This window comes from Larus michahellis, chromosome 2 (assembly GCF_964199755.1).
Source record: "Larus michahellis chromosome 2, bLarMic1.1, whole genome shotgun sequence".
NCBI lineage: Eukaryota > Metazoa > Chordata > Aves > Charadriiformes > Laridae > Larus > Larus michahellis.
In genome coordinates, this window is record NC_133897.1 from 74,364,927 (window position 1) to 74,378,384 (window position 13,458).

Consider the following 13,458-nt stretch of genomic DNA (forward strand, 5'->3'; position numbering starts at 1 on the left):
TACATGTCTCACAGAATTACGTGGCTAGCTTCAGATTTGCAACAGCAATCCTTGAACCCACCATATAAAGATGCCCAGACCACTGCACTACTGAGTCATTTCAAAGAGCTCACTTAAATCTATATTCTCCTACATGTTTCCACAGCGTGTTTCTGGCATTATTTCATATTTTCGATATATATTTAGAACAAAAGTCCAAAGAGTAAATAAGATATCCCATTTGCTGTTGAATGTACGTATTCAAAGTCCCTGTACATTGAAGTACAAGGCTCCTGGTGCAGACCTAAAGAAGGGCTTTTGTTCTCAGAGCTTGTCTACTTCTCCCCACTGTATGAAGCTTGCTGATGAAATCTGATCTTCTCTCTTCTGTAAGCTGGACTCACTATGGGAACGACCTCTGAAAGTCCAGTGTGGCCATGAATTCTGTAGAGTCACTGGGGACACTATTTTTGTGGAAGAAACAGATTTGGGATTTTAATGCCATGCAGCTTAATGTTTTGGGTTTTTTGTTTGGGTTTTTTTTTTTTTTTTTTTTTAAAACTAACTGGTTACTCCCCACATATAACGTTTTCACTAATCTATAGCAAAGGCCTTGCATGGCCTTTTGTTTCTGTTTCTGTTCAGTTTTGTTTCTGACTTTTCTGTTGTCGGGAAACAAGCTCTCATGAAGGTGCAAGTCATCTTTGGTCTAAGTCAGATCTGCTCGATATTTCACACATTAATTTCACTCTGCTCAAGGAAGGTCTCCCCCGCAACAGGCTTCCAGCAAAGCAATGCAAAGCTGCGCCAGTAAATCCCTCTGCCAAGCTTGAGGTCCTAAACCTGCAAGTTGTCCCAGGCAGGAGCCCTTCTGGTCCTTCACAGGACTTCTAATTGACTTTTGCTGTGCTCATGGAAACCATTGCCTGCATGGTCCAGCCCTTGCTATTTCCACAGGTTTTCTGCATATTTTGCCTGTGTGCGTGCACACAACCCACCACGCTGCATTTCCCGGCTCCGCTGGAAGGAGACTCAGGCATGCAGCGAGAGAGAAGTCCAACAGCAAGCCTCATCCGGATAGCTAGGGCAGCAGGGCTGCGGGGTTCTACCCCACGGCTCCTACCTCCCACACAGTACAGATGCAGCCCAGGTGGCTCACAGAGTCTTTATTACTGCACTGATGGAGAAGCTTGAAGGAATGCAGCTTTGGACAGTCTGGAAGTCATTATCCCATGGCGCCGTCTTTAGAGTAGCTATTCTGCCTTGAACAAGGCTCTCTGAAAATGTACGCAGCCTAACTTCCGTGCTTTAATAAGTGAAATCCAGCTTTACTCAAAAGTACCTGCCAGGGTATATAGATTGCTCTTTGAGAGGAATAGGCGTTTGCTGAACTAGAACTGTTGCGGAATGCAGAGGTGCTCTGCTCAAGGATGTTACCAAATATCTGCAAAGAACCACAGAGGCCCAGCTTCATTCAACACAGACCTTCACTGTGCTGTACAGTCAGCAATATTCACACGTGATACTTGGCCTTCCTGAACCGCATGCTTTACAGCTCAGTTTTCAAAAAAAGCAAAAAAAAAAAAAAAAGGCAAAAAAGGCAGTTCAAAGCATCCTCAGCATGTGCTGCAGTCATGTGCCGCATCCTAGCTACAGCTCAGGGGATTGAGCTAGGCATTTTCAGCAGACAGTAGAGTAGTTTGATCCAAACGCTGGGATTCTCAGCAAAGCCTTTTTTCTAGCACAGCACCAGCGTGCTTCGGCTCTAACACCAAGCTGGATAGCCGATCACAAAACTTGCAACCTTTTACATGGCAAGAGTGTATTTTTCTGTTTCCTAGTTCCACACAAAGAAAAACTTCTTTCCCCTTTAACTGTCCTAAAATAATGTTAGCTTTTGAGTGTGGAAACTTAAGTCCCAATGGAGAGAAGAGCGAGAGAGAGAAAGGGATAAGGGAGCAAAATAAGTGAAACTGGAAATGAGCCTCCTTTTAATGTGGCATTCTCTGTCCCTCCCATTCTGGTGTGAACTTTAGGTCCCTTCCTTTAACTAACTGCATTTGCTATTTGGTTATTCCTTGGTTTTCATTCATTGCTACAGACAGCCTGGATTTTCCTCCACTTTGTCCCTGGTTTCATCATGAAACATGCATAAAACACCGTCTGGTTTCATAACGCTAAGCCCACTTAGCTGACAACATCACCTTTCCTTGCAGCCGTGGTAGACTGAACCAGGTCGTTTTATTCCACAGCGACTACATGTTTAATTAGAAGAGCAATGGCACCTGGATTCATGCTTATTGCATGACCCTATCCGCAGACACAAGGACAGAAACACGGACTGTGCTTATGTACGTCTGTGCAAATGAGAGCTTCTGCCACAGAAGTCAGTGGAATAACACCAAGCTAAAAGCCAAGGGCACAGGCAAGCTCCAGGCTTTTAGCATCAGCACAGGATCACCTACTTTTCCCCCTGTGCTTTCTGCATACGTGCTGGGCTGAACTCCAGGGATTAATTTACCACCCACTGTGCAGTTTTGCAGAGGAGGAAGGGATCAAAGACGAGTTCAACAACGTGAAGCTGTCACTAATGACGCAGAGGCTGATATTTCCTCTTGGCAGCCCAGGGTGCAGAGAGTGGTGGCGCTGGCACCTCGTTAGGTGGCACCAGCACCTCGTTAGGTGGCACCAGCTCTCCTTCCCACGCCAGAGTGGCACTGCTGGAAGGCAGCGCTACCCAGCCCCGGATGGGTTTGGCTGCAAGGAAATCTTCAGGCTCGGCATCGTGGCAAAACTCCAGCTCAGCTGACACGAGGCTGGTGCTGATGGTTCCTGGGAGACACCTCATCTGACTCAGGGGGTCCTTTTGATTGTTTTTCCACTCTTGCCCTTTTTACCCACCACATGTTTTCCTGCCTTAATCACCATCACCAAAGGGAGTCATCACCAACCAGAGTCCCCCTTGCAGTCACCTGCAGCAGCATCACTCAGAATCAGCGTACATTAGCATGGGCAACTCCGGTATTGTGGGACACAATTTGGGGAGAAACAGGCTTCTCTGGACTCCAAACTGTTCTTTCTCTTTCCAGCAACTCCCATCTAATGTATGGGGCACAGCACCCCTGCACAGCTTGTCCAGAAGCTCAGGTTTCCTTCCTCAATGCAAAGGTGACAATACCTCCCTTTTTAAAGGGTCTTGAAACGCCTAAGTGGAAAGCGGTACTGCAGGTTGCCGCTGCGCGTTACAATTAAACAACAGCAGAAAGCTTCTGATGAAAACAAGCAGGCAGCTCTGTCCTGCAAGCTGCGGATCAACTGGAGCTCGCTGCCAAGCACAGGCCATTGTTTAGTTGTGTGAACAGTAAACGGTAGAATTAGCTGATAACCAGCATCTTGAATTTGTCAAGGGCAGGTTTCTTTCCCACCCCCACTTTTAGGAAGCAAGAACACAAGAAAACTCCAAGCTTTTGAGACAGGAAGCTAACAGCAAACATCGCTTCCCTCCACCAGCTGATCCCAGGAACATAAAGGTCTACGAGCCACCTACGTTTTCACTAAGCAGCTAAAACATGTGACCAAGAAAGTTCAGATCCCTCAGACGCGTTTAGCGTTAATGAAACACAACAGGTTTTCAGAGGGCAGCGAGAGGGAAGGGGTTAGCGCAAGAGTTTTTTAGCAAATGGCCTGATTCCAAACTCAAATTCCTCGCAAATGCATCCAATTATCTGACCAATAACCAAAGGAAGCATTGCAAATGCTGGAGGTGCTTTTCCTCATCACTGAAAATAGCTGTAAGGAAAGGAAGTGTGCCGATGCAAGTTGTATAATGGAACCGACAGCAGCAGAACAAAAGTTGAGGTGGAATTTTGTCAAGAAGGATGAAAAACTGTTGAGAGTTTTGTGGTTTTCATTTGTTTGGGTTCCCCCCGCCCCGACCCTTTCCCTCACACAAGTTCATTTCTACATAGGGTAACTTTTGAGGGATAACTTTCTGTTGCAGGAGACAGTCTGTCTTGTAAACAGCTATGGCAAAATGCTCTGTAAGAAGCCACCACTAAATCAGCCCAGTCCACGAGGTCATGACATGCTACATCAAGTAGAGAGGCCCTGGCTGCAGACACAGAGGTGAACCACAGCTGCTGCAGGAAGCACAGGGCTCCCCACAGCATCTCTTTCGTTCAAAGAGGGTCACCTTGAAGCTGTGTCCCCACAGCAGCCTGCAAACAGAGAGACCTGGGCTGAGGAGCAGGTAGAAAGTGCCCTTCATGCCATGCCCGTCACCTATAGCACTGCTGCAGCACACTCACATTGCGGATAGGTGCTCTGTGGCCGAATTGGGTACTACCTAGCAGAGCTATTTGGATAATACATGCTTTACCACAGTACTTTGGGGAGGTAGGAAAAGGAAAAGCTGCCCAGACAGGAAGATCTGTACAAATTAAGAACTACAGCAAGCAGGTATATACATGAGAGCTACGAGGAAGCTGGGGGAAGCGAACTGACCCCCTCACAAAGACGCTGGTGTTGGAGAGCATCTTTATGTGGGGGGTGGTCATGGTGATCAGGATAAGAAGAAACGGAGAGGAGGTAGCACCTACTTCAGCTTGGGGAGGCAGGGCAGGGCTTGCTCTGAACATGATGCTTCCCCATCCCATCTTCAACAAAGAGGCAAGAAATTTCAGAGAGATCTTCCCAGAGCAAAGGGGCTGGGTAACAGGGAGCAATTTGCCAGCTCTTCACAGTAGCAGGAGTACTCATACATTGCCGCTGAAGGACAGTAGCTAAGACACTGAGATACCGTTGGTGTCCCACACAGCTGCTGCTCGAGGATTTGCCTTTTTTTTTTTTTTGAAGGAAGAGATGGAGAGTGGCATTCACTTATTAAACTGGACACTTTCCTGCTGACAGTGCCCCATTAGAACCTGATCGCCAAGACGATGCCTCACGCCTGAGCCCCACAGCCCTCTTGGTAACCCCTCTCCCAGTAAGGGACCACTAACAGCTGACTGCCCTTTACATAAGTTGGGTCCAGAGCCACAAGCCGTGTCAGACCCTGGAGATATGTGAAAATGGCAGCAATAGCATGACTGCTCTTAGGCAGGAAACTCACTTTCTGCAGTCTGACCAACCCACTTTGAATTTCATTATGTTGTTGACATCACATTGTTAGCATCATTAAAACTTCGCAATCTTTGTTTTACCATTGCCTTTGACAGACTGAAAAATGTACCTTGTTCTTCAGTGCCTGGTAATGAGCAGGAACTGGACACGGGTTTGGTGTACAAAGAATAGTCATGTTCCCAAGGACACTTGGGAGATCCTTGTACTTGCCACCCCAGCCAAGTTGCAAGATCCTCAGCATCTGGCAGGTTTTCGGAGGCTCTGGGTGTTGCGTGATGTTTTATAACCTGTTGGGTCATTTGTCAAGATGATACCAGTGGTGGGGATCAAACCAACATCTCTTACAGAATTACAACCTTTCCTCCAAGATGCTTTAGATGCTATCAGGACTTCAGGAGAATGGTCATTAATTTGCTTTTCAACAGCAACTTTCAGTGTGACCTTGGACACACCATTTCACCGCTTTGGGTCTCACTTCTCCATGCATAAGCAGTTCCTTCCTCTGCCCAGCATTTGTTGCAACTAAATACCAAAGGCTGTGACAGATTCAGGCACCACACTAATACAGGCTGTAGGTAGGCCTTTATTTTAATTCTCCGGTACCCATTTGTAACAATAGCTGTTCCTCTAGGCAGATCTGCGCATAAACATCCTCATTTCGGCAAGCACCGACTGGTGAGTTAAGTGTTGAGCGATTCTCTTGCCTGTCAAATGGTTATTTATGATATACATAGGCCACAGATAGTCAAGAGTCACATACACTAGACCTGCTAATCTTTGGAGCAGCAAGTAGAAAAAAGCCACAAGTGATATCTTCTTACAGTCGTGAAAGAAGAGCGAGTTCCCTGGTTTTTCTACTCTGCCACCTGCATTTCTTATCCCATCAGTCCAACAAGGTGCTTTCTACAACCACTCATAAAGCTTTATGAAACTCTTCTATCAGAGTTATTGTGTCCTGCCCTAGAAGTTGCTGCATTTCAGTGGTAGACTGAGAAACCCCACACAAATCATAAAGCATTTTGATGTGCAGTGTGTTTTCAAACACAGCTCTATTTGCAAGACCAGCTGGTACATTCTTGTCCCTCTCTAGAAAGGGCAAAGAAAAAAACGAACATAAACGCATCACTTAGCTTGCCCACCACAGTTATCTAGCATGGAAGTGTCTAATGAGAACCAGGCATACCTTGTGCATCCAAGATCTAAAAAATACCCTGCTACTTCTTCCCCAGTGCACTGTGGCACATTTGTTTGGCTCTGAACTTCAGGTTGGTTGTGCACAATCTCTCTAAATGGTTAAAGATTAAATGTGCATTTCTGACAGAAAAGGGAAAAGGTAAAATTGAGAAGCACTATTGTATATCTCTTCAGAAAGCAGGTAAGTTCTGGAAGGTGTTGAGAATCAGTGAAAACTGTGCCTTTTATTTCTAAGCAGTACTCACCTTGCCAAGGGAGAAGATACTATTGGGCTTTGGTGATAAGGCAAACAATTACTAATTTCCACTACAAGGTGGAGATAACAAGATAGGCACGCATTTTTCCAATCAACTGTTTCTTATTTTCAACATACCTACTTTTAGGACCCAAGTTGTTAGCTGAAAAGGTTTTGTTTTGATTAATGTCATCATTTTCATTCATTTAAAAAAAAAGTCAGAAACGTCAAGTCATTGTTACACAGGAATTTTTGTTTCTGGATTGAAGTGACATTTCATTTAGCAATCTGAATAAACATAGTTTAAAAGCCAATGGAACTCAACGGGAGGAAAAAACTCCGAAATCTGCGTGAGTGCTTCCGACTACCGAATCCAGTTTCTACTCATACACGACTCATCACTTTGGGACTGAAAAATCCTTCTGGATTTTGTTGTTTTGGAAGAACTTTTTAAAACCAATTCAGAACAAGTGTATTAAGATGAGATAAACCGCTTTCTGTCTTCTCCTTAAAAATATATATTTAAAAAAAAAAACACAAAACAACAAAAACTCACACAAGATAAAGAGGAGATGCCCGTGCAGGAGGATTCACAAGCTTTCAACCGTGTAACTTTCCGGCTTGCCATACACAGCAGATTGATATTGCAGCATTGCCCATTCTTAGATTTTTAGTGAAATATCTCAGGATATTTTTTTTTTAATCGATTTTCATTAGTTGTCACTATCGCTGCTGCGTCGCTGGGCAAGGCTTTTATTAGTAGTTAAAACACTTTTATGCTTGTTGTTCACACAGCTGTGAAAAGGAGTTAGAAAACCGAGTCCCATAGAATCTGCTAAAGCCCAAGACAAATAAAACCAGGAAGAATTAAATCTTGTGAGTTACACTAACCACACGATTTGGGGGAGTTTGCCTCAGGATTTGAGGATGCTTGGAGCAGACTATGCCAGGCTTGCAATTTTGTCAATTATGTTTCATTTCATACATCAGGGCCATCACGGAGCAAATCGTTATTACGGATGTCCCCAGGGACACAGGAGCCCAGGCGGCCTCACGCTACACGCTAAAAAGCTTTCTTGGCTAATGCTTATCAGAAAAATGCTTCTTCCACACGGAGCCCTGCATTACCTGCAACTAAACCAGAATGTAGCAGAGATGGGGTCTATTAACTCTCGACACATCACATAACACATGGAGGATGCCGTACAAGAAAGGCCCTAGAGCCCACTTTCAGGGAACGCCACCCTTAACGCAAGCCAGCTTATAATAACAGTAAATTAAAAACAAATAAATTCTGAAATCCACGTATGAGAAAACAGAACTGCATTGAGGAGAGAAACAAGCTTCAGAAAACGAGGAGAAAAATATGCTCACCCAGCTCCTCATGTTTTCTTCACCCTGTAAAAATCTCCCTCTGACTGAATCAAGTCCCATTTGCGCATCAGTCCCTTGTTATTAGATTGTGCCTAGAGAAGCAGAGCCAGACACAAAGACCCAGGTTTGCTTCTCGGGCCCCCAGATCTTTCCTGGGGCTTCGCTTGTGCTTTGAATCCTTCCCTCCCACCTGGCCTTAACTGCTGTCACCTGCCAGTGATTTCCTGCCTTGCTCTCGCTCTTCTGCCATCACCGGGTGCTGCTCTGACAGAGAGCAAACCTTGCCGCTGCGAGAACATCAAAGCCTATTTGAAAGGTGCCTAACTGGTCTCTAAGCAAACCGCCAGCCTGTGAGGAAGCAGGAATATTTATTTCTACCAGCTGCTTCGTCAGAGGCAGCCTGAGGGGGAAGCCAAGCACCATGTGGTAATGATGGACCTACAGGGGGACTGCTGGGTAGCCTGGACATACCATGCCCATCAGCGGAGACACACAATGACATTGCGAACAGACACGTTGGTCTAAGGTACTGCCAGTTGGCGCCGTTGGCTGTCAGCTCTGTACCTGAACCGTACTAGCGACACAAGTGAGTCGAGCCCATTTCGGTGCAGCGTCGGGCAAGCTGGCCTAACCCGCTGCCCTAGAAGAGGGCACGAGCAGGGGACATTTTGTGTGCACAAGGTGATGTGCGGCTGCGGTTACTCGTTACTGTTCTTCAGCCAACGGGCGGAACGGGAGCTCCCAGTTGGCTTCAGCACAAAGTCGTCTGTCGCTGCTGAATTCAGAGGAGCCCCCGAGGCGGGCTGGGAGCGTTGGCAGAGCGCGTGAACGTGGCTCAGCTGCAGGGGAGCCGCAGATGTGAGCCGGGGTGGGGTACCCAGCAGATGGAAGACGGTATTTCCCTCAACCATCCCGCTAGATCGGCAGCAGCAGCAGCACATCTGCTTGTGCCCCGATGCGCTCCTTCCTTCTCCCTCCTCTCTCCCACCCCCTGCAAAAACTTTTGGGATGAATTGCCCGTTCCACCGAGCAGGTGTTCATAGCCACGGAGAGAAGGCATAAGATAGAACCTTTCCAGCGTATTTGCTGGCTGCAGTGAAATAAGAAAGGCTCCATGAAGTGTGGGGTGTTGGACTTCAGATCCTACCGGGTGCTCATCCTTTCTTTGCCATTTTTCTACAGGCGAACTTCATCCCTAATCTAGGCTGAGGGATAAGTATCTTGCTTCTTGTATGTGGAAAAACAAAGCAGATGGTCTCAGTCTGTGGGACAGGTGTCCACATCAGAAAACTGTCACCGTACTTGACACCTTCCCAGCCATACTGGCCAAAAATCCTCCAGAAAAGCAAAAAACATACCTTGCCATTTTGCATACATTTACATTCATTTGCATGCATTCGGGCACATACACATGCCTTCCCATTTTTAAAGTTGCACTACAGCAAAACCTCAGAAAGAGTGGTGTGAAGATAACTTGTTAAGTGCTGACTGCTTGGTGCCTTTGATATGCAAATCCCTAATAAAAAAGGTCCTTCCATGCCACAGTCCTATTCTGTTCCTGCCTTTTGTCACAGGGATGAGTCTTAACAAGGAGGAACAGAGGAAGCAGCTACCCAGAAAGTCTGTAAAGGAAAGGCAATTGAAAACTCTTTTCTGCCAGATTTCCTAAAACAAGACCAGTGACATTGTCAGAGTCCAAAAAACATATTCCCATTATTTTTCCTTTTTTTTTCCCCCCCATCAAGAGGTTTTCTCCCCCAACCTCAGCCAACCACAAAAGGACCTACACCTTTATTTTTCCTCTAAGTGAGGCAGAAATATTTCATTGGGATTGTGATGGCTGGAATGCCTTGGGGAGTCTGGATGCGGGGAATGTGAATTAGAGGAGAAGTCAATGAAACACAGGAGGATATTGAAGGGCCTTAGTGCAAGGGCTGTTTCCCAACACACATGCACATTGCTGTCTGAGTTCATAGGAAATCATCTCGCATGGAGCCTTACGTCCAGTATCAAGGGGAAAAAAAAATGCGAGAGAAAAACCAAAACAACCCAAAACACAGCAGATTGCTCAATGCTGCCTGCAGGCCAGTTAGAAGGGTGGAAAAAAAGAAAAAAAAAAAGCTAGAAGGGATCCCTTAATGAGATCTGCTCGGCTGAAGCCCAGCCCTGCCCATGGGGACAGCCTGCGCAGGGGCCAGAGGAGCATCCCCTCTCCCCATCCTGCCCGGGGAAGGTCCAGGCACGGGCTGGGACATGGGACGCGCTCCCCACCAAGGCCCCCCGTAAAATACTCAGGTGGCAATTACAGCCGGCAGCACTGCAATTATGCAGACTCTGGCCCAAATAGGAAATGCCGTCTGTATTTTCCAGTGCTAATTAGGGCTGCCCTTGGCAGGAGGGGAGGGAAAAATGAACATTTCCATGGGAAGTTTTTTTTTTTGATCGCTTCATTTTAGGGTCACTGCGTGCACATCAGTTCTTCTCTTCTGTGCTCCAGCCCTGACGGCGCGATAATGTTGCGCCAGGGAAGAGGAGCTGTCTGAAGGTGAACGGCAGGTAGGTGAGACGCCCTGCTCAGTGTTTAGGGTTTGTCACCCAAGGCCTTTGCCCTGTGTCCCCATCCCTGCCAGAGCTTCACAGCGATTTGGGGTTTGGCTGACCTGCCGTGCGTGGTTGTGACGGATCCCAGCTGCGTGGAGCGGCGGAAAGGCGGCAGAGCCTTTTCCCACAAAAAAAAAATGTCAACGCTCGCAGTGATTTTGAACCCCAAGGACCTCTGCCTACGAATACTCTCAGCTTCCTTGCCACCTCCATTGCCTATCAACAAATCAACTCGTTTCTCTCTCACAGACCGTTATGTTTCCCACTTCTTCCTTTGGCATGAGGAGAAGAAAAAACCCCTCATCTCAGAGGCTTCCCAGGCTGAGCTGGAGACATGGCTGCTCCCATAGCTACCAGTGGGGAAAATGCCGCTTGTTTTCACGCGCTACCTGGAGCACGACAGCCTGTTACACAAAATCAGCAGCAAAGCTCCCCCCACTTTTGCAAAAAAAAAAAAAAAACACACCCCAAAACTTATGTAACTCTGCAACTAATCTTCACTAATCTTGAGCAAGGCATTTAAATCCAGGGAATAAACCTATTCTTCTCGCCTCCCCCCCGCCCCCAGCCTATCTGAGTACAGTGAGAAGGGCAACAAATAGAAGCAAAGTTCACAGCCTTGTGAATATTCCTTTCGACGAGAGCAAAGTGGCAACGCATCCCGAGTCTGCTCCGAAGCAAACCCTCCCGCCCTGCCATTTCCCATGCACGGCGAGCGAGGACCTTAAGAGAAAAGCTGCTTTTGGACCGATTATCGCTTGCTCGTAGCTAAAGCATGGAAATCTCTACTCTCACAACGTACCATTGCCTTGCTTTTGTCTGGTATATTTTCATCACCTATTCAATCACGCATGTAAGAACAGAAGAGCGGCCATCTGAAGTGTTCCTTTACGGTGGGCAGTGGAAATATTTGACAGTCCTCAATCTGGTAAGCGAATCGTGTTGTACAGTGATACCAGTATGTCTATTTGTTTGTCTGCCATCTGTGCCTCAAGACATATGCAGCTGGTATATTTGCTGCTGTTAAACTCCTTCCTTTAACGGTTTATACCCCGAAGGAAACTAAGTAGGGATCCATGCTTGTGCTGTGAGGTGCATTTGCAGGTTTAACGCAGAAATAATACTGGCTGGCAAGCTGCTTGACTTTCAGAAAGTGCTCTGAGGCTAGTTGCCTCTTTGTAAGAGGCAAGCTATCAGTGAGGGAAGAGGCAGAAAGGCAGGGTATGTCCAGCCCAGGACATGTGCAATTTGTTGCATTGTTATCTAACCCCTAATTCAATACGCATTATAATGCTGCTTGGAGCATGGCTTCAATTTTTTAATAGGCTTTTATGTCTCGTAAGTTCCAGAAAAGGTAAAATAGAGCATAGCATGGTGCTAATTTCACCATTCAGAGAACAAGCTTAGTTTGAAAATCAGTCGAGAGCATGAGGGAAAGAAATTCCAGCCTGCGGAGAGAGATGCTTGTGACATTATTATGTGTGTTTTAACAGTGCAATCCACTGCTTGCTGCATTTCCTAAAAATGCACAGAAAAACATAGCCCATAACAAGTTCTGGTTCTCCAAAGATAGAAAACAAAATGAGAGCACATGAGATACCCTGGGGGAGGAGGCTTGTTCACAGTCCAAGTGGTTCATCAGTGACTTGTGGCAGTGGTGGCAGCGGCGTAGAAAGACTGGGTATGTGGAGAAGGTTCCTAAAAGGGACGTATTTCTGGGACACTTGCTAATCTGAAGGATGTCTGCAGGGACCTCCGTGGCCTTTCATCCATTCTGTGTGACTGTCAGAGTTAAATGCCAGTGGGAAGTCTGGCCCGGGGTATGTTTATCTCTACTTTTACTCTTCAGGAGACGCCCCATGGTGGAGTTCAATGGAAGCCTAAGGGCTCCCCAGCTCCAGGAGCTCCCCAGCTGAGGGTTGGGAAATCTGGGTCCATTCCAACCTCAACCACTCTGTGATTTTGTGAAATATTTGCAACCAAGAGGCCGTGAATGGCACATGAGGTGGCTACAACAGGGCGGGCTTCAGGGAGCCACAGCGCCCTTCTCAGTGGCCAAGCCGCTGTGGATGGATGAGGGCACATATGTCGCTGCAGTCAGGATGGTATATGCATGGTTTGTTACTGTGTTACCTTCGTATAAGTACACCCAGGCTTTTCGTGATGTTTTTAAAAATTAATTTTTCTGAAAAATTAATTTTTCTGCCAGCAATCAAACGGTCAGCATTCAACAGCCTTAAGGATATTCAGTTCGTCCTGCTGGGACATGTGTCCGTAGACTAAAATACCACCAGCCACATCCCAGACAAGCTGCTCCCCGTGTGCCCAGCTCCTCTCCTTTGGTCTTTGTGTAAAGCTGGCCCCGTTAAAGTACCACCCACACCCTCAGATAGAAAAGCATCACCATACTCTGGCATCGTTAGAATAAGATCTATCACCCAGTGTATGACACAGGTCTAAAGCACGATATCAAGAGGAGAAAGCAAGCAACTCGGTATTTTGGGATGCAGAAATACTCATTGAAATGATCATCCAGCTTCAAAGCTTTCCCTTCATCTATCTGAAGGAAAAACATACCCGTTTATACTTCTGACGCCTTCCCTATCCTGTGGCAATGAGTGCCACAACTCAAACGTGCCAGTTTGTTTTGTTGGGGTAAACCTGCGTCCCGACAACTGAATTGGATGCCCCTTAACTTCTGTCTTATAATTTAATCATCCGTCCCTGTTCACTTTTTCTTTGCCAGTTATTAGAGACCTCTACCCGACTTTCCCTTCGGTTACGCAAGCTGGAAGTCCGAGCCTTTTTCATCTCTCTTCACAAAGGGCTGCTTCTTTCATTAAAACATCCTTAACGCCCTTTTCAGTAGTTTTTTTAGTTTCGGGAAGGGGTAAGTAGGACAGGCTGCAGTGGTGGAGCTATGAGCTTATGGATTTATACAGTGGCCTAAAGGT

General features: G+C 46.5%; 1 protein-coding gene across 2 annotated transcripts in view; it reads left to right on the forward strand.

Moving 5' to 3' along the window:
- The first annotated feature begins 10,405 nt into the window (after positions 1–10,405).
- Positions 10,406–13,458, forward strand: part of ADTRP (androgen dependent TFPI regulating protein) — a 36,443-nt gene continuing 33,390 nt past the window's right edge. For both annotated transcript variants that reach the window (XM_074575950.1, XM_074575951.1), the window contains exon 1: positions 10,406–11,432. In XM_074575950.1, coding sequence (XP_074432051.1) covers positions 11,280–11,432 — 153 coding nt within the window. In that variant the 5' untranslated portion in view covers positions 10,406–11,279. The remainder of the gene's footprint in view (positions 11,433–13,458) is intronic.